This window comes from Zalophus californianus, chromosome 7 (assembly GCF_009762305.2).
Source record: "Zalophus californianus isolate mZalCal1 chromosome 7, mZalCal1.pri.v2, whole genome shotgun sequence".
In the NCBI taxonomy this organism is placed as follows: domain Eukaryota; kingdom Metazoa; phylum Chordata; class Mammalia; order Carnivora; family Otariidae; genus Zalophus; species Zalophus californianus.
Window position 1 is genome coordinate 119602459 of NC_045601.1, and position 20328 is coordinate 119622786.

At 41.0% G+C, this 20328-nt stretch overlaps 1 protein-coding gene across 7 annotated transcripts in view; it reads left to right on the top strand.

Moving 5' to 3' along the window:
- Nucleotides 1-20328, top strand: part of DUSP22 (dual specificity phosphatase 22) — an 83383-nt gene that overhangs the window by 39142 nt on the left and 23913 nt on the right. For 4 of the 7 annotated variants that reach the window (XM_027602450.2, XM_027602456.2, XM_027602453.1 and 1 more), the window contains one exon: nt 3565-3647. In XM_027602450.2, coding sequence (XP_027458251.1) covers nt 3565-3647 — 83 coding nt within the window. Of the gene's footprint in view, nt 1-48; nt 184-3564; nt 3648-20328 lie in introns of those variants that run through there. The other 3 variants (XM_027602451.2, XM_027602452.2, XM_027602455.2) reach the window with 3 other exon arrangements.

Genomic DNA, 20328 nt, shown 5'->3' on the forward strand with positions numbered 1-20328 from the left:
ATCTTCTGTATCAATATAAGATCTAGAGCACTAATTCCTCTTCCTAAGGAAGCATGTGGCTGCCACTTTGCCTTTTGAAGACAGTATCTTCCAGGAATCCACTTGCTCCCTTAGCAAGGTCTTACCAGTGATGGATGGGGTCTTCCACTGAGGGAACATGCAACAGCAAAGAAGAAAGATCAGGTAGGTGTTTCCATTTCATTGCTCCCACTGTGTAAAAATGACATTTGCTTCTTCTGAAGGCCACCTGAGGCCTTAGGAGAGTAGGCAGAGGCAGGCAGCAAGACTGGGCAGGAGTCCAGGGGCCAGGGGAGATGTTGGCAGAAAGAGAAAAAGAACATAGTTAGCTGTTTTACCAATGAAAGTTTGACTGTTTTACTTATTAATGTAATTTAGTTGAATTTTATGAATAGTGTTTTTTTTTAAATTTTTCTTTTCCTGGTTATAAAAGTAATGTAGGCTCTTCAGTTAAAATAAAAATTTTAAAAATCCAAATGTGATAAAAATATGTTAAATAGAGTGAAAACTTCCCCATACTGTACATCCCAAGATAACCATGGCCAGTGTATATTCTTCTAGATTTCTTTCCATGTGAATTCTAATTTGTAATCTTCCTGTTGGTTTATTAATAGCGTTGCATTGATAGTGTTGCATTTGTGATTGCAAGTGGCTGTGCGTTGTTTTCTGGCTTAGAAATGGCATCAAAATGCCATGGTGGGGAAGGGGCACCGTTGGTACCCAGTCATAGCTCATTCCCTGAAGGCCCTGCAGAGGTCCATGTGTACAGTGCACACAATCTTCTGGGGTTCTTTTTCAGATGTGGGTTCTGATCATGTAGATATGTAGTGGGCCTGGGAGTCTGCATTTCCACTAGGCTCCCAAGTAATGCCATGCTGCTGCTTGGCAGACCCTGGTTTGAGCAGCAAAGGGCTAAGTTTTGCCCCTTTGATTTTGTGCCCAAGGAGAGCTGGTATGAAACTTCCAGCTTGTTCACATGCATGTGAATGAGCTGATAATCCCATGTCTTACAACTGCATTCACAGCTTATGACCACAGTGCCCGTGGTTGTAGGCAGTCATCCAGAACCATCAGTAACCGGTAGTCCTAAAGAATAAGAGGTCCAATGTTATCATCCAAAAATGTCGATTAAGCACTTTATGTACTCTCAAATAGTTAGAGCCTGTGCTTATGGGACAGGGTAATCCCAGAGTGGCGTTCAGTACAGGCAGCACTATGATAAAATAGAAAGGAGCACGGAGCAAAAGGAACATTGTCCAAGAGTTGCTTCTGTTTTCTTTGGAGCCCTACAGTCTGTTGTCTCATTTGTGATGTTAAGTGGTCTTCTGTATTCAAAAATGTATACTTTTATTACCAAACCACTTTTTTTGTTTATTTTTCATCTGTGTTATAAAAGTGTATTTATGAGGTGATGAAAATGTTTCAAAGTTAGATTGCAGTGATGACTAAACAACTCTGAATACACTAAAAACCGTTGAATCATACACTTTAAAAGGGTGAATTTATGGTATGCAAATTATCTCAAGAAAGCTGTTTGTAAAAGAGAAAAAGTATATTTAAACAAATCTTTTTTTTTTAAAAGATCTTATTTATTTATTTGTTAGAGAGAGAGTGCACACACAAGCAGGGGGAGGGGCAGACAGAGGGAGAAGCGGGCTCCCCGCCCAGCAGAGAGCCTGACCTGGGGCTCAATCCCAGGACTCTGGGATCATGACCTAAACTGAAGGCAGACGCTTAACCGGCTGAGCCACCAAGGCGTCCCTATTTAAACAAATCTTTAAAATTCAAATCTTGGGCAGGACCAGAATCCAGAAGATTCTGCCCTAGAGTGTCAGGAGGCTGCTTTGGAGCACTCCACCAGCTGCTCCTCCTCCTTCCACCATTTGCTGCCCCGCCTCGTCCATGCTCTTCTGTGAGCGCTGAAAGCTCCAGCTTGATCTTGCTTCTCCACTTGGGCTAAAACATACATGCTGGTGGCGATTGGGAAAATTGCCTTTGGGTGAGAATGTGGAAGCTGGCTGCCAGTGGGATCCTAAGTGATTCTAGTTCCTATTCAATTCAAACTTACTGATGCCAAAACTTGTGATAGTTGTGGAGCAGAGGGGGGTGTTTGGAATTGAGTCCTGTATGTGTGACATAGATGGCTGCTATGCACATCTGAATTTGAAGCTTGAGATGGTTGGAGCAACGAAGAAGGTCTTAAAACCAACATTTTAATGTTACTTTTAAAGACTTTTTTTCTGACTTTAAAGTGGTACATGTTGATTGCAGACCATTTAGGAAAATTTTTCAGTCTCTGCATGATCATCAAGGCTTCTTAAAATTGCAGATTCCTCTTAGGGTCATGAGATCTAGCCCAGCATCATTAGGCTCTGTGCTAAGCAGAGAGTCTGCTTCTCTTCCTTTGCCCCCCCCAATAAACAAACAAACAAACAAACAAACAAATCTTAAAAAAAATCCTGCAGATTCCTCAGCCTTGCCATAGACCTTGAACTAACTTGAAGCCCCAACTTAGTTCATAGGCATGTTAAACTTTCAGAGCCTCTTGTGTTGACTATACCAAAAAAACTATTTAAAACATTTTGAAACACTTGTAATTCCATCTTTTCAAGATTGTCACTGTTGGAGCTAATTCCCTATAGTAGTTTTCCCTCTGTATGTGTGTTTGTCTTTATTACGTTTTTATAAATTGAGTTCACATTGTATTTATAGTTTGATACCTGCTTTTACACCCTGCTTAACATTATATCCTAAGCATTTTCCCATGTCATTAATATTCTCTAGAAACATGTTAAGTAAATATTTGACTCAGTCCATTTTACCCTGTATCATTTAAAAAAGCTTGTCCCAGCTCAGGACATGGGCATGTGGGAAGCCTTTTCTTGCTGGACCCCTGTTTTATAGATTAGCAGAAGGGTTTCAACTTGATATTTATTCAGTCTTTCTTATGCAGCATTAGGTAGGAGCATTAGAAGGGAATGTAAATTTTTGTGTCTCCTTAGTTTCATATGCAGATAATTAGCTCACTGATAACTTATTCTGTTTGGGATTTCCAGAAAATGTTCCATTTTTACTTTTGCCCTGAAGTGAATTGTAGATGTTATAAACCACTGTCTAATCTGTGTTTAAACCCATCCTTGCCTTTGACACCAGGGTACATAGTAAGTGGGTCTTTTGTATGTGATTTTAACTTAGATTATTAATCGTTAATAACAAATGGCAACTACAAAATGAGCTCATAGGTTCACTTTCTTTAAACAGCAACAATCGTGATTACAGTGTTTATTAATCTAAATACATTTCAAGTTTTAGGTGACCACTTTGTATCAAAAAAATCTGGCAATCAGAAATAAATTTAGTTATCTGCAAAATACATTAAAGCAATAGTCCTAAATTCCCTAGGTCTAGATTTATTCTGGGTATGGTGAATTATGAAGTTTCAAGAAGGAAATATGCAAGGCATTTTGTATTTTTTCCTGGCTAAACTTTACAAATAATTCACTTGCAGAGAAGAATAAAATGGTCATCTTCTTTCTTCTATGACAGATGCCAGAGATGCAGAGCAATTGAGCAAGAACAAGGTGACACACATTCTGTCTGTCCATGATAGTGCCAGGCCTCTGTTGGAGGTAAGGGAAAGCTATGTGCATGGGTCTTTATCTGCATATATGTATGTAGGTGTATATATGTATATATGTATATATTTGTATGTATGAGTGCATAGGACATTAATGAAGGCAACCACATTCTCTCTGACCCCAGTGTGCCCCTCTTAATGTTGTGCACCTGTAGCCGTATTAATTTTGTTTCGAGGCCATATTTGTGTCTATGCCCAGTCTGTGGCATGGCAGAAGAGTGTATTCTTTCTCTGATTATTTTCCTGCTACATTGCTAGCTCGGCTTTCTTGGCTTTCTTGACTCAGTGCCAAAGAATAAGCTGTTGCTACATTTACTTCTAGATTTTAAGGACATTTAAAACTCATTTGCATTCCCTTCAATATTATCCTTGGTTTTAGAATCCAAAAGAATTCAGGATGCTCATTTCTTGATTTTTTTTTTTTCCATTTAAGCTCGGTTATCTACCATATACATTTAAAGACAAAAGACCATGGAAGATAAATTGTCACTGGAGATTTCCAGGGCTTCTGATACAGAGACTTATCTGTGTAGAAGCTATTGCTAAGGTTTAGGTTTTTGAGTAAACAGGGTGTGTCTGCCTGTACACTAATTCCAAAAACATCTTCGCATCTTAAATTTTACGCTAATGGACGGTTTGAGCTGTTGGCCAGGAGTAAAATCTATTTCTGTTTATTAGCCTCAACAGAGCCCAAGTTACCTTTTTTAAGAAAAAAAAAATACATGTGTGGTTGTGATGCATATGTGTTCTTCTGTCTTAGGGTGGGGTATTGGAAGGGGAGGGGTAACTCGTTCTGGAAGAAATAATCCTAGTTCAAGCTGTTTTCATTTAAATTCATATTATGCAAGAGCAGGTAATATACTTTTTATTTTAAATGTATCTATTTTCCTTAGCCATTAGAGCTGCTGGCTTTCAGTTAGTGTAAAAGAAATGAGGACATGGAATAATAAGTGATTCTATTAAATGTTATAGTACCAGAGAACCATAGGTGGTGAAGAAACCTCAGTTCACTTCTCCAGATCTGTGAACTCATACTTCCTTCTGTTGTTTTGGCTGTTTTTTTTTTTTTTTTTAAGGTGTTATAATTTGTGTTACAACATGATTTTGTTGGAAACAATAACAACAGCACATCATTTTTTTGGAGATTAACAGTTCCTTTGAAAATGGTTACTCCGTTTCTTCATCCATCAACAATAGTATATTTAAAATATAGCCACGCTATGGCCAAGATAATAAGTTAAATGCAAACTGGTCATGATTGACTTCCTCTTTAAATCACAAGATGAGGCTTGAGGTTTCCTTTATTTTAATAAATTACATAGATGTCCTTCCCACCCTCACCCTCCAGGCCTGCCTCACTACTTTATGTTTCATTTAATGGAATACATTGCCATGTATGAACATGGCCCTTAAATCTGTTCACATTGTAACTTCTGTTTAGATGCAAGACCTTCATGTGTTAGAAAATTAAAAGAGCTCTAGTCTTTATTTGTGTCCAGGTTACATGTGGGAAACAAAGGGCTGGAAAGTAAAGTAGGTGGGACTGTAACCCTGTAAAAAGAGACACTGTTGGTGTAAAAACCTTAGCTCTGTAGGAAAACTGCGTTTCCCTCATCAGTATTCTTTTTTATCCCCTCATATTTCAGTCTATAAGGACAAATTCTGCCTTGAAAAAAAAAAAGGTGAAATTCTGTGCCTTTTCTTCAGAGACAGCTTTTACTTAGTGGCATCCTTATAGTCTTTGAATGCTGTTATTACCTCAGCTTGATAATAAGTACTTTTCTTTGATTTCATATTCATTAAGAGTTAGACCATCATTTTATAGCATAATTTAGCTTAATGTCACCCCTCTTATTTTGTTCATTTTTGAGTTCACAAATAATTCATGGATACATTCTTATAAAAAAATTAAAACAGTACCTCTCTGATTGCACAAGTGGGGACAAAAAGTTATTTGAACTCATGCGCTCACATTAAGTTACTGGGATAGAGGAGGTTTGCCAGGGTCCCAGAAGTTTCAGAACTTTGTTTAACCCTCTGCCTATGCATAAAGGCACTCTTCTGTCTTAATTTCTTTTTTTAGGATTTTATTTATTTATTTGAGATAGAGAGAGGGAGAGAGCACAGCAGGGGAAGCAGTGGAGGGAGAGGGAGAAGCAGGCTCCCTGCTGAACAGGGAGCCTGATGTGGGGCTTGATCCCAGGACTACGTGGGGATCGATCCCAGGACTCTGGGACCATGACCTGAATTGAAGGCAGACGCTTAATGGACTGAGCCACCCAGGCGCCCTCTGTCTTAAATTTTAAATTCAGTTCCAGAAGTCACGATCTCTCCCAGCCTGAGATGGGTCAGGGAAAATGTTTGGAGTTGGAGGGAATTGAAGGATGGATTTTATTCTTCAGCAGCTCTGTGTTATGCTGGCCTTGATCATTAGGGGGAGGTAGATCAGGGATGAAGGTGAGAGGGCAGAATGTGTGCAGAGCCAAGCAACTGCATTAGCTGAACCCCACCCTGATAAGGGGCCCTAATAAAAGGTGGAAGGCTAAGGGACGCTGGGACCTCCTTCATGTTCCGAGATCTTCAAAGCTCCACACATGTTTATTGAATGGCCCCTAACTTACTCTGGGCAGCACTAGTCTGGGGCTGGGCTGGGAGCGGCAAGGTTGTTATTGTTTAAAATTGAAGGGTTTCAGTGCTACTGATTCCATGCAGGAGTTCTTCAAGCCTTGCTGCCATGTAACTATATATTGGTCACTACACTGTAGGTACTTCTTTGGTTCATTTCCAACAAATATCTGAATGGGTTTAAAAGCACTGGGTGTTTAGCATCAAGTATCCAACACTTTCATAATCATTAGGTATGCTCTTATTGTGATGGAGGCTAAATGAGAGAGGGGTCATATTATGCAATGTGGTTTCTAGAACAGAGGTCATAGGTCAAGGGCTTCATGAAGATTCTAAAAGGATAGACTGTTGAACAGTGTGCCTGGGATGTGATGCTTTTCAAAAAAATAAAGAAGTTCAGGGAATTTAGCACACCATAAGCTCCTCCAGAAGATTCACAGATTTATTGACAGAATAAAAGCTTTCAAGTTCTGCATTGAAGACACACATTTATCAATCGTTCTAAACAGGGAACCAGTTTGTGTGTGTGCCTCCTTATGTAACACATTACCTATTAACATCCCATGGGACTATATTCTGCTGAATACAGTCATGGACATTCAGATTAAGGACTCAGGAAAGGGGTCTGCTATCCCTCAAAGTCCAGGGTGAGCCTCTGGGGTGAGCACTTGTTCAGAGGGATACTTATATAACTAGTAAGCTAAGGCAACTGTGGTCAAGGAAAGGGTGCCAAACCTGATCTTATTACCAAATGAGGCTGCCTTAGTATAGATTGTTGTGAGAACCTAGTATTTGTAGAATGGAAGATTGCGCAGTTTTTGTACCTGTTGCATCCTCTGTGGTCATAATGACTTGTAACCTATTGTAACACCTGATCAATGACAATGCTATAAAGTGCACTTGCCATGAAAAGCCTCATGGATATGCTGAATACATCTTTAGTTATTATGCATTTATTGATTTTACTTTGGGAGGGACTTTTAAGGAACTTGTGACTTGGTTGACTTCAGTTAGATTAGATGTGATTCTCTACTATTTGGATACTTTTTAGACAGGTCTCCCAACATAGTGCTAGCAGGGTTTTGTACCCTTTCTAGCAACCCTATAGGCAGAAAGAAATGCAAGAATTAAAGGTACTGTTCTCAGGCCTTTGCAGTGGCGGGGCCTCATCTCGCCTCTGGTCATCTAGTGAAGCCAGGTGATATTTGGTGCTTCCTTGGTGGATGAGACAAGATTTGTTTATCCTTTGAATCATGGGGCAAGGTGGTAAGCCAAGAGAAGGAGGTCCAAAGCCCCAATTCCTGTTTCTCCAGAAGAGTATCTGAGGAGTAGATCTTCCAAAGTGAAGATTCTTAGAAACAGTAGAAACTTGGGGGCCTTTATATTCACTTGAGTCAGCCCTAAACTAATATCTAAGATTCTGAAGAGCTCTGATGGCCTTTCCTACTGCTCTGTGTTTGACATAGACATCCCAGCCAAACAGAGTCCCAGGGATCACTTACCTTGATTCTATCACTGTGTAGACAAAGAAGCTGAAGTTCCGAGACATAAATGGACTTGCCCACAATTCCATAGTTGGTCCGGGTAGCTTGGAAGGAACCTGGGTCTTCTTTCCCAGGCCAGAGATTTCCCCAGAGTGCCTTACTGTCTTGGTCCTCTCCTTGCATGACTGATGCTTGTGAGTCTGCAAGTAGGTATTGCAACATCGGCTTTGGAAAGGGTTATACCATTTGTGCCCTTATTGGCAGTGTATGAAAGTTCCTGTTTTCCCGTACTATCACCTGCACAGAATTTTATTCTTCATCACTATTAATTAGCAAAATTTTTGTTTTGTTTTGTTTGCTGTGAATGCCATCCTCACACTGTTGAGTCTCTTGTCCAGACAGTTTATCCCTTTGAAGACAGGGAGTGACTGGTTGATTGACTGATTGGTTGAGCTCCTGCTACATGCCAGGCCCTGGGACAGGTGGTGGAGATAACAGAAGTGAAGCAATCCCAGTATTTGCCCCAATGAAGCCCTTAGAGTATAAACAAGATATATGTTATGGATATTTTATAAATACTACTAATAATTAAGTCCAGTGAAGGAAGAGTTCTGACTCAGGATAGGCCCTCAATGCTAGGAGTCAAGTAGGAACAGAGGCTGTGGAAGCTCAGAGAACAAGGTCCCTCTGCCACATGAATCTGGAGGCATTTGATGGGGTTTTTGGAAGTGACTGGGAATTTGAAAAATCTGGTCAGTGGCAGTCCAGCCAGGAGGAAGCTGGTAGTGCCAAGACCTGACTTCTGGTAGAGCTCTGCCCCCATGACAGCCACACCAATCACTTTCAATCCTCCAAAAACTCAGAGCCCAGCAAGGCAGATGGCATTGTCCTGGTTCCTTCATAGCGGAATCAGACCTGGTGACGTGCTCACATCACCTCCGACACGTGGCAGGGCCAGGGGAAAAAAATTAATTGCCACATTTATTAATTTCAAATAGGAATTAAGTCCAGACCCATAATTAAAATATTAAAGGGGAGAAAAGCCTTTGTCTGTTTCTATGTTTAGGACTTGGTTGGGGGGTTGGTTGCTTTTGCTGGGGTGTTTCCTTATTTGTGACTTGTGTCTTCAGTGCCTACTGATTGCTCCAGATATGTAGGGTGGTGAAAACTCCTGTCACAAAGACGGGCCTTTTCATATCAGGAACCCCATATTGTTTATAGGTGCTGAGGAAGTAATATTGAGCAATGAAAGATTTCTCCCTTCCCCTGAAAAAAGAAACAGAACTCTATCTTTCTAATGTAAAATTTTCAGAGTTTGTTTCATTTTTCATTCTGTGTATTTAACCAGAGCACCTGCAGGAAACAAAACTATTTTTTGCTATCAACAAAAATGCTTTAAAAAGTATTCTTATTCCTTCACTGGACTAATTCTCCAAATAGTTTTAATTTTTAAATGATGTGTATTTTAGGATTAAATAGAAAAACAGTAGTTTATATGCATATATTCAAACCAGGGTATTGTGTGTATACCAGGTAGGTTTTTGAGCTTGAGTTCAGCTTGGATATGTATTCTTTCCATTTTAAGTTGGGACTTTTATACTTTGAACCGCCGAAGTTTTTTTTTTTTTTCCCAAAGAAAAGTCATAGAAGGCACTTATTCCTGGTGGTTCTGTTTTATATTTCCTTTAACGCTAAAGACGTTTTTTTGAGGTGCCCAGGCTCCCAATTTAATTTTGTTAGTTTTGTTTATAGTTGGGCATGTCTTCTGGTTCTAATACTTATTGTTATCTACATGTTGGTACTGCTGTCTTCATTACCCACTTATTAGAAAACTCTCACCAAGGTGGGATGTTCAGTCTACTTGGGCAGTGGTGCTGGGAGACTGAGAGGTCCCCTGACAGACCTTGGTCATCTGCTATTATGTCTGTCTGGTGACCCACCCCATTTCACTACTTCAGAAGTTTAGCTGGTTTTCCAAGTGTAAAGCAAACTAGAACCAAGGTCTTAAGTGGCATTTAAAGTTTAACAAACTATGCTTCTATGTGTTTTTTTTCTTCCACCCTCTTGCCTGCCCAAGCCCTACCCTTCCTCACAGCTTGGCCCTTGCTCTCCTTCTGAGAAGGACACTCCCAGTGCCCTCCAACCTCAGGACTTCTTCCCTTTTCTCTATAATATGTGTAGTTTGTAATCTTAACTGGGTTGTGAATTGTATGCACTCTGACAGCTTCTATAGTCTATTGAATGGCTAGTTAACCACTCTTTGATGAACCAGCTCTTCACTGCCTGTGTCCAAGCTCCTCAGCTGGCGTCAGGCCCACTGCAGGCAGGTGCCACTTCGGGATTTCAGCCTGGGTCTGCACACAGGGGCCCCTCTGCAGATGCTTACTGATGAACTGAGAGCCACATGCATTTTCAACTCCATTCCAAAGTGAGAAATCATGTCTTTGGTCATTTGTGGCTCATTGAGAGAAGAGCTGCACCAAGAATGATTTATTAGCCATGAGTAGTAAGTGAAGCCGGAGGATCTGGTTAATGAAATGCAGCCTCATTTATGTGGGTTGTTTGTTCTGTTCCTCACTTGTCAGTAAGTGTTAGCAAATATGGATGTACTGTCATATGGAGCTCTTGCGGACTCTAGTTCAGAATTATCTCTTGCTGAGTTATAACCAAGAATCCCCTGTGACACTTCTGTGACTTTCTGATTGATTTCTTAAGGATCCTTCAGCTACCTTTGGTTTACATTAGAAGCTTGGTCCTACAAGGAGGAAAGTACATCTAAAACACAGTGAATGATCAGTTGAAAGGTTTGCCACAGCCAAGGCAGCATGCTTGAAGTGCAGGCAGAAATGGTTGAGGCATTGTTTCAGATTTCAAGGAGCTCGTAGCCAGATCATGAAAAGCCGAGAGAACATTCAAGGTACAGGGGCTTGTGTTCTGGCTCAGGAGGAAGATGCTTATTGCCTGTGGTCCTCCTTTGGCAGCCACACAGGCAGACTTGCATGCTGTCACCCCCAGCTCTGGTGCCCGTGTCAGTCCTCAGCTCTCGGGACCCAAGTGCCCACCCTGCTCATGACCTTCAAGTCACAGGAGCTATAGGCCACATTTCCCATAGCATATTTCCCCTAGGAGGATAGATAATTGATGAAAGCCACACATTTCATCTTGCACCCACAGAGGTATGGGCAACGATGTTCACTACAACTCTGTTTGTAATGGCAAAAAATTGGAGCCAACCCACACATTCAGCAGAAGGGTAGTGCTCAATTAGGATACATCCATATTAAGAAATACTCTGCAGCAATTCAAAAAGAAGAGGAAGGTATGTATGTATGCACAGGGAAACATTAATTCTTTTTTTAAAAATTTTATTATGTTATGTTAGTCACGATACAATATATCATTAGTTTTTGATGTGGTGATCCACGATCCATTGTTTTCATATAACACCCAGTGCTCCATGCAGTACGTGCCTGCCTTAATACCCATCACCGGGCTAACCAATCTGCAAAAGAAGCAAGTTGTAGAATAATATCCACAATATGACCCCATTTATGTAAAGCTAAATATTAGTTATATATTTCTGTGGGTACATATATATGCATGTAAATGCACAGATAAGGGTCTAGAAGGACCATACTAGATTCCTCAGAATGGTAAAGTGGAATAGGTTGGGAGAAGTGGGTAGGAAGGATGAGTTTCACTTTTGTCTTTATTTTTATTTATTTTTCACAATGGGAGTATCTTCATAATTTCTCTTTGAATGAAGAGAGGTAGGGAAGGAAGGTAGGCAGGTGGGTGATCGTACTCTTGGTGTCTGTAGTAATGATTAGTAGATTCCATTTGGATGTTCAGGATTGGCCAGAATGGGTTCTGTGGTAACAGTGTTCCCTGTGTATTCATATGTGCATGTTTGACATTAGACATGCTGCATCCTTGTCGTCCATGATCAGTGGTATAAACCATTCATTTCAATCATCTTAATCTTAAAAGGGAGAAGATAGCCCAAGACAAACCTTTCAACTGTATAGATTTTATTTTCAGTATCAGTTATCTTCTACTTGATTGTTTCACTTAAATGAGTTTATGTGCTTCCTCAAGATTCATAGATTCCCTAGTGATGCAGCTTGAAGCATTGGGCAAGATTTCCTCTTTGGATTGGCCATTGTATCCATTGTGGATGATTTTAGTTATTATATTGACATTGTAAAAAACATCACACTCTTGAGGTCCAGGGCCTTTAAAAACAAATCATTGTTTGACCATTGTTTTCAGATTGACAGTTGTTTTCAATGAACCCCAGTTGTTTTCACCTCTCTAAGAAAGTTTCTTTGATGCCACCCAAGTGTCAATGGTACCTACCATACCAAAGGCTTGCAGCAGCTTTCATGTATTGAGGTAAATTTGTTTGAAGCCAACCCCAGACTTAAATAGAAATGACTCAAATAGAAATGATTATGGTAGGTATCGAAAACTGTCTAGTAATTGTTCTTTCTTGAATCAAGCTGTATCTTGAGTTCCGTGTGTGTGGGCAGTCAAGTGCATTAGACAGCTCCATCTGGCTGCTGACCCTTCTGTGACAAGCTCATTTGCAAATGGAGTTCTAAAACCAGAATTCCAGCATGAATGGACTAAAATGGACTTGAAATATTCTAGTACTTCATTGATTCTAGGGAGGAAACAGTGCTTTTTGTTTCTAAATGAATGAGACCTATGTTAACCTTTCTTTTCTCTGGCATTCTAGAACACCCTGCTTTTCAGGTGTGGACCTTCTCTTTAGTATTCAAGCTTACTAACCAGCCTCGCCACATAACTGAAGACTTTTACAAAACACTCCTGCTAAACTTTTCTCTCAGTCAAGTCCCAGGTTTTTTTTTTTTTTTTTTAACATTTCCTGGTGAGTGCCCCGTCTTGTCCATCTTGCCCTGACTCCCCTGTGTGATCAAGTACTGAGCACATTGTGTGCTGAGTGCTGTGTTTCTGAAGTGGGCTTGCCTTGTTTGCATCCCTCCTTTTCCTCAATGGGAAATATACCAGTGGCAAGATCTCCCGGTATCTCCAAACCAATATCTCAGGAAAAGCATGTAGCACATGGTCTCCCATCTGTCCTTCAGCTGGAGTGATAGTATGCATTGATACAACTACGTAAAATGCCCATAAATGCTGAAGCACAGGGTAGAAGCTCTATTTATACAAGATTTTCACGCTCATGGACTGGGAAATTTGGGGAAGAATTTGTAAAGAGGGGTGTTTAGGCAGCTTTGCAGGACTAGTATGGTTTGGTTCAGTGGGGAGATATGTCTTGGCTAGGAGCAGTCCTTCCGGGCTGGTCAGGAAGGGGGAAATAAGCCCTGGAGCCATAGAAGATGTGTGGAAGTCGGCTGATTTTAGAGTGGAGAAGGTGGTCAACATGGTGGGGGTAAGGGTGGGGCCATATTCAGTTCTCCTTTTGGCTAAATTAGGAGTTATTCCTTCAGATTCAGCAGATGTTTACTTACCTTGTAGCAAGGATTGGGGATAAAATACAAAGAGAAGTAAGATGGGCCCCAGTGTTTAGAAGAGACAGGCACAGAAATCCCTTTAGGGGCACCCCAGGGCACAGAGGGGTTGGAGAGAAGAAGCTCTGGTGCAGATATAATGCACTTCTGCAGTTCTTTGGCCATTGGCCCTTAACAAGAAGCTCTTAGGCATGACTGTGCTGGGTGCTATGAGCACTAGAAGGAGGAGAGTAAGTGACATAGGAGCAAAATCTGGAAAGCTTTAATAGGGACCCAGTTTTGCTAAGGAGTTTAAAAGGGAAGAGCAGCTTAGTTTGGAAGAAACAACCAAAGTGAGCATCCTGAGGGAAATATGTTTCTGGTTCCAGGTTAGGACAACACAGCGTGTGGCTGGCAGACCGTCGAGGAACCTAAGCATCATGGCGGTCATGGCAGAGGACATCTAGCCCAAGGAGACTGAACAGGTTTCAGACTTCTTGGGTGAAGGGCCTTTGGGTCTGCAGTCAGAGTTGGAATGAGAAGTTAAAAGTGGTTGGTTGGTTGGTTAAGACCCAAAGTAGGGTATAATGGTTCTATAGGTGCTGTTGTTTTTAGCCATAAGAAAAAGAATGATTTAAATGTAGCTTGGTTTACTGAAGACTGGTCTAAGCAAATTTGCCATTTTCAGGTGCTCCTAATAATTCTTCGCTGGTAGGCACTGCAGGTGGACCTTGTGCCCGCCACAGCTGCAAGGGAAGTGATCCAAACTGACTTTAAAAGGCCGAGAGTAAAGCAGCAGCACCTCGCTAGTATCATCATTTCAGGGCTGGCTGAGTCAGGCCTATCCTGCTCTTGGAAGGGCCCCCCTCTCTGTGGTCTGACTCCTGAGATGTTTTGCAGGCCTCTGTGTGTGTGCTGGGGCAGAGGATGCTGTCAGACCCTGGGTTTGAATTGAGAAATTATTTCTTCTTTCAGTTATCACCGCAGTTAGTACAGATGTTGAGTTTCAACATTCAGTACTGAGCAGCGACATCTTCAACTAGCTCTTACCCGCTTTTCTAATGGGAAGACAAATGAAATGCATGGTGAAAGTTTGAGCTGGTCAAGCCATACCTGTGTACGGCACTGGTGAGGGAAAAGAAGTAGATGCACCTAAAACCTGAATTAGAGCTTCCTTCTCTGGAGGGCCAATACACACATGCTTGTTTGCTTCTCAGATTTTTCCCCAATGAAAGGGAGACAATCTGTAAGATTCCCTTGGTGAGAAGCACAGCCAGCTGCCAAAGGAGGGAAAGAACATGTGGGAAAGCTGCCTTTGGGTTGTCCTTTTATCCTTTAAATGGTTTCAAAGAGATAGTTTTTCTGATATTCTGTGATCATGGAGAAGGTATCTCAGACAAACAGAGCTGAGCCCAGACCTTGAATTGAGCCTTCTGGTCATGGGAACTATTCCTAGGCACAGTAGTATAGAGATCATTTCAGAGTGTACTGGTTTTTAAAGCCAGTTGGGGCTTAGCAATGGTGGAACTAGTCCAAAATGACTTTCCCTATTTAATGAAATACCTTGTCAAGGAGACCAGCCCCATAGCACCCAAGCAGAAGGCAATTCCAAATCTACTGTAAATGATTAATTTAAACTGCATTATAGAATGCTCCAATACTATGCCCTAAAGAACAAAAATGATCTCGTAGCTAACAAAGTCAGAATAACATTTCCTAGTATTTTTTTTTTTAATGTTCCTTTAAACTGAGGCTAGCCACCTTTTCTCATGGAAACCTCTCTTGCCGAGGTTGCTCCTGTATGCGTGGTGGCATTGTGGTTGAATAGTCTCAACCAGTCATCTTGAGGTCCTGCTGACCCCAGTGAGGGAGGGACCTCTGGCCTCCTTGGTAGCCAATGCTCACTCACTCCTTGTGAGTCCTACACGGGCTCTAACGAAGGTGGCCTGGGACTTCCTTCTGTGCCCAGTGCAAGAGGATGCAGCTGTCAAAATAAAAATAGACCATCAAATTGCTTTCAATGGCAGCAGTGGGGGAGGGAAGATTTGGTGAAGTGCTGCCCTTTCAGAGGCAGGCCATGGAATGTTGACCAGCCAATCCTTAATATGCAAGGAAATGCACCCCCCCATTATGTTTGGGAACTAGGACACCCCTTTTGTACATGAATGTACCATGAAACATAGAAATTTAATGCCATCTCTAATAATCCACGTTTACCTGCATTATAGGTGCTTATGTTCAGGAGAAATGGGAGAGTTACTGTTCTCTGCTCCACTCTTCTCTACCCTCGCAGCCCATGGCTCATTCTCACTGCTCTGAGCAACATGGCCCTTCTTCTGTGGCTCATGTGCTGATCTTACCATGTGTAGCCTTTGCATGTCATAAGCATTAGCCCTACCCATGTACAACTAGCCAGTTCTCCAGGGCAGAACCCTGCTCTGGGTCAGTGTTTGTTTCATTCTTGAAACCATTTCTAGGTCTGATCCCACGTAGAGGAGGTGATATTAGGCCCGAGGGATTATGAATGCTCTTTAGAAAAAACTTCTTAGCCTTTTCAAAGCTGCAGATTACATCCAAGACTGAAGACAGGGGGCAATCTACAAAGTTGATAACTCACCTTTCGGTGAATTTATCATTCTATCGTAAGTGAGAGAGTCTGAGAACTCATTTGCTTAGTAATCTGCAAAAGAGGAGACAAATGACGTTTGAAACAATACTGTGTTCCTGAGTAGGGAGATGCATTTAAGAAGGGAAATAGTCACCTTCTTGCTGAAAAGGTGAGGATGACTCAGGCAGGTGTGCTCATCCAGGTCTGGAAGACAAATAAGCGTGAGTGTCGCTCTCTCCACTCCTTCTCGTGAGTCATCTGCTGTCTGCATTCTGCAGCCTTGTCTGTGCGATGCCGTATTGCTCCTAACCCAAGGATGCCATCAAGGGGGAGATGACTGGCAAACTTGCCTTTTCCATTATTGAGCACCTTCCAGCTGCACTTAGTGTGTTTCACATATTCCATCTAATTTCTTTGTTAAAAATGTCCTATATTCGAGGAAAATTGCTCTGTCCCTTTCTTTTGCAGTAAGGAAGAGAACTGAGCACAACTAATGATTTAGAATACTGCGATTCTAAGAAGGTGGTGTGCTCTATCAGATATCATTTAAATGTAGAAGAAACGTGTGATATGCAAAACAGACCTGAAGCCATCAAAATGACTCTGAAATGTCACTGTCTAGACTGGGCTCAGCACACTTTTTTCTTTTTCTTTTTTTTTTTTATCAAGGGACAGATAGTAAATATTTTGAGCTTTGTGGGCCCTAAGTTTCCTGTAACATACACTACTCTCTCCTGTAGTACGAAAGGAGCTGTAGACAATACATAGATGAACAGGTGTGACTGTGTCCCAATAAACAGGGGCCTTTTTGCCAACTCTGTTGGCATCTTCCAGGAGTCTGTGTGCCAGCCATGTGGTGTGGTATCAGGGCATTTAGAATGGAGCCGGAGCCAGCCTGAGGCGGAGGGAGATGATGTCAGGGAAGGCTCTGTGCATAGGGCTGGTGGGTTACATCAGGGGTGGTTCCACTAAGGAAGTGCCCCTGGGAGGAGTCCTGAAACAGAAGGGTATTCCAGAGGGGAAACAAACAAACACTGGGGAGAAGAAGGAACTCTGGGGAGGAGTGGGCAGGAAAGTACAGAACATTTGGAGAGATTCTCAGGCTGCCCAGGTACCTGGAGTATGGTGAGTTGGGGGAGGTGAGCTTAGGAGGTAAGTTGTAGACAGTACTGAAGGATTTGGAAGAGTGGAAGAGGAGCTCTACTTTGAAGACAGGTGGGAGCCACTGAATATGTTTTAGCAGCTGAGGCAAATTTACCTTTGTATCTTTTACACATGGTAGCTGTAGAATGGTCCTGAAGTATCTGTTGCTGATTTCTCCTGATTTCCAAGCATCAGTTTTCAATCGTGGTAATTTTTTGGTATGGTCATCTATCATTAACATTCATTAAGTAATAGTGTAGAATTACTTGGTTTGGAGAGATTGCTGGAACGGGCCCTGTTTTCATGAGTCACACTGAATATATCAGAGGTCCTTAGACACAACTGAAATCACAGAAGAGGCTTTCAGTGGTGAGTTGGAGCTGGTGTGTATCTCCCTCACCACCTTCCCATAACCCACCCATGTTGGCTCAAGGAAATTCAATGTGCTGACTATGCCCACTTTAGCCTTTCATTGAAATAGCTTGAGCAAAAATAAGCATTTGGGTCCTCATCTGTTGATCTGACAAGTCAAATGTATGTCGTTTTTTGACTAACCTGAAAGAAGCCAACAGGTGTTGGAGGTTTCTCATTTGCATTTTTTCTCACAAAATCAAACCAAAGGCTAAATCTTGTCTCTCCACTCCGACCTTCCCACCCCTCCCCACCCCATCAAGTACCACAGAGTTCTTGGAAATTGTTATTTGTAGTAGTGTTTCCTAAATTTAGCTGGTGCAGGAAGAATCAGTGGCAAATGGGTGCCTGAAGAAAATGCATCTTCGGTTTATAGCCTAGACTCAAAACATATATCATGTAGCACAGCTAAAGGACTGTATTTATCTTCTGTGGTGATTTTCTACAGTATTCCTATGAGATTTCTGTTATGGTACAAACAAAAAGGGAGATGGTCAAGAATCTCACCCCCTAAACCTTACCTTTTTTTTGTTTTTGTTTTTTAGATTTTATTTATTTGAGAGAGAGAGAGAGAGAGAGAGAGTGATTAAGAGAACGTGTGGGAGGAGGGGCAGAAGGAGAAGCAGACTCCCCCTGGAGAGGGAGCCTGGCGCAGGACTCAACCCCAGGACCCCAGGATCATGACCTGAGCTGAAAGGCACACGCTTAACTGATTGAGCCCCCCAGGTGCCCTGTTTTTGTTTTTTTTTATGTTTACTTCTAGTTCTTAGTTCACAGACGTACATAAGTTTTTCCAGATGTAATCCTTCTGCAGATATACCTTCGTATTCTACTTTTTCCCTTTAAAAAGTGTTATTGGCTATGTGAAAATTCTTAAATTGAGGAGAAATAATGATCAAAATCCATGGGCCAGGTCTTAGGTTTGGCATCCATGTACACAACCTAGGTGGAGATCTTCCTATGCATTCTCTGGAGTAAGACAACTCCATGAAGAGGTGACTTTAAAAGCAGAGTAAGGCTGTCAAACCTTGCATGTACATCTGAAAGCAATTTCAAGTCAGCAGTTGCCATCTCTTGTGTCTATGACCTTCAGGAGTGTGGTGAGACTAATTTTTTCAGGTTACCTGCCTTTAGGTTTATATGAAAGTGCAGAAGTAGTCAAATTCATAGAGACAGAAAGTAGAATTGGGGGTTACCAGGGTTAATGGGAGTTAGTGTTTAATGGGTACAGAGTTTACATTTGGAAACTAGAAAAAGTTCTAGAGATGAATGGTGGTGATAAGAATGTGAACATACATGATGCCACTGAACTGCATACTTAAAAATGGTTAAAGTGGCAAATTTTATGTTATGTATATTTTACTACAATCACAAAGTACAAAGTGATTTGTCTCAAGTGGGAGAGCCTTCTGTTTTTTGTAGTGGTGTATAAACTGTGGTCTCGCTTCTGATCAAGTGTGGGACAGTCTAAACTTAATTCTTTTTAAATTTTGTTTCTTTCTTGGAGTCAGATTTTTTGATAATTTGGTGAATTAGGTCTAAATGGGGTCCCCAACTTACTTTGCTCAATTCATTAATGGGCATTAGATGATCAGTGTTAATAGAGTTCCGTGTGTAGGAATTGCAGAGTCCAATTCAGTGTACCACCCTGATACCTTGTAAATGTGATTGTCAAAAAATGTCATCTCTTTCAGAGGGCTCCTCCTTTGTACACCCATATTGGTATTGGTATTTGGATGGGATAAGATGAGAAACCAAGATCCAAGATCAGGTCGTTTTTATTAGCAGCTAAAATGATTTTTCCATCGCATGGATTTCCTGATTCTGGCCTCTTAGTGAACTCCATCTCCTACTTAATGTCACCTCTTAGGTTGTGAATAACCCCTTGTAGAAAATACATTCTGTAACTGGTTTTATTAGCTTTCCTGAGAGAGAGAAAACAGATTCTGAAGGGCTTGATCTTTCTTTTCTTTAGAAAAGTAGAATGTCACCTAGGTTCTTCGGAAGCCTCTTATGTTTCAGAAAGAAAAGAACAGTGAATTTTAGAAATTGTACTTGAAACAAGCGAGAGTTTGATCTCTTTACTAGTCCTGAAATCAGAATCTTGCCCCTGCTTTTCAAGTACTTGCCTATGTATCGTTTTAAGTGTAATCTTTAGTTTCAGCCCCAAAGAAAGGCAAAAACCTTACTTTTGGTGGTTACTGTGCTTGTTGAAACAGAAAACAGAAAAATATTAGAACTTTTGAGAATATGGACTTAGAAAGCCTTAAACTTTGTTCAAGAAGAATCTCTGGAATACTTTCTAAACTTTCTTCTCAATTTGATGTCTGTTGTCTCTTCCAAAACCTAACACAAAAACTTCATCCCAAAAACTTTCTTGGGATGATCCCATTGAAGTCTAACTTCTTTCCTGTATTTTCCTAATGTTTTTCCACAGTGTAATACTAATTGATGTGTTGCTTGTTATTATGAATATTCAGTGTATATGTGGTCAGTGTAAATATGAGGCTTTTTCTTAATTCTTTGCCTTTTTCCTCTGTCTGGTCCCCACTGTATCAGCATTAATAGCATTCCCAGGATGTATTAGGCCATTCAAAATGCCATGTAGTCAAAAGAAATTTCCTGCTCTTTCTTTGTCCCTCCTAGAAATCAAGACAGTCTTAAAGCATAGACTGAGCCCCTTTCCCTTAACTGGTTTTTGTATTCTTGGGCCAGCTGCCTAAATTGAAAATCTGCAACTTGACACTTACTAGCCCCACAGAAGTTTAATATTAATTGGCTTTCCACCAATCACTGTTTTGGAACATCATGGAAAGTATTAAATTTTTACCTATGTAATAATTTTATTTCAAAGAAGATAATTTTCATTTTATTTATTTTTTTTTAGTTTTAGAGGTAATATGTAGGAGTAAATATCACATAGCAAAT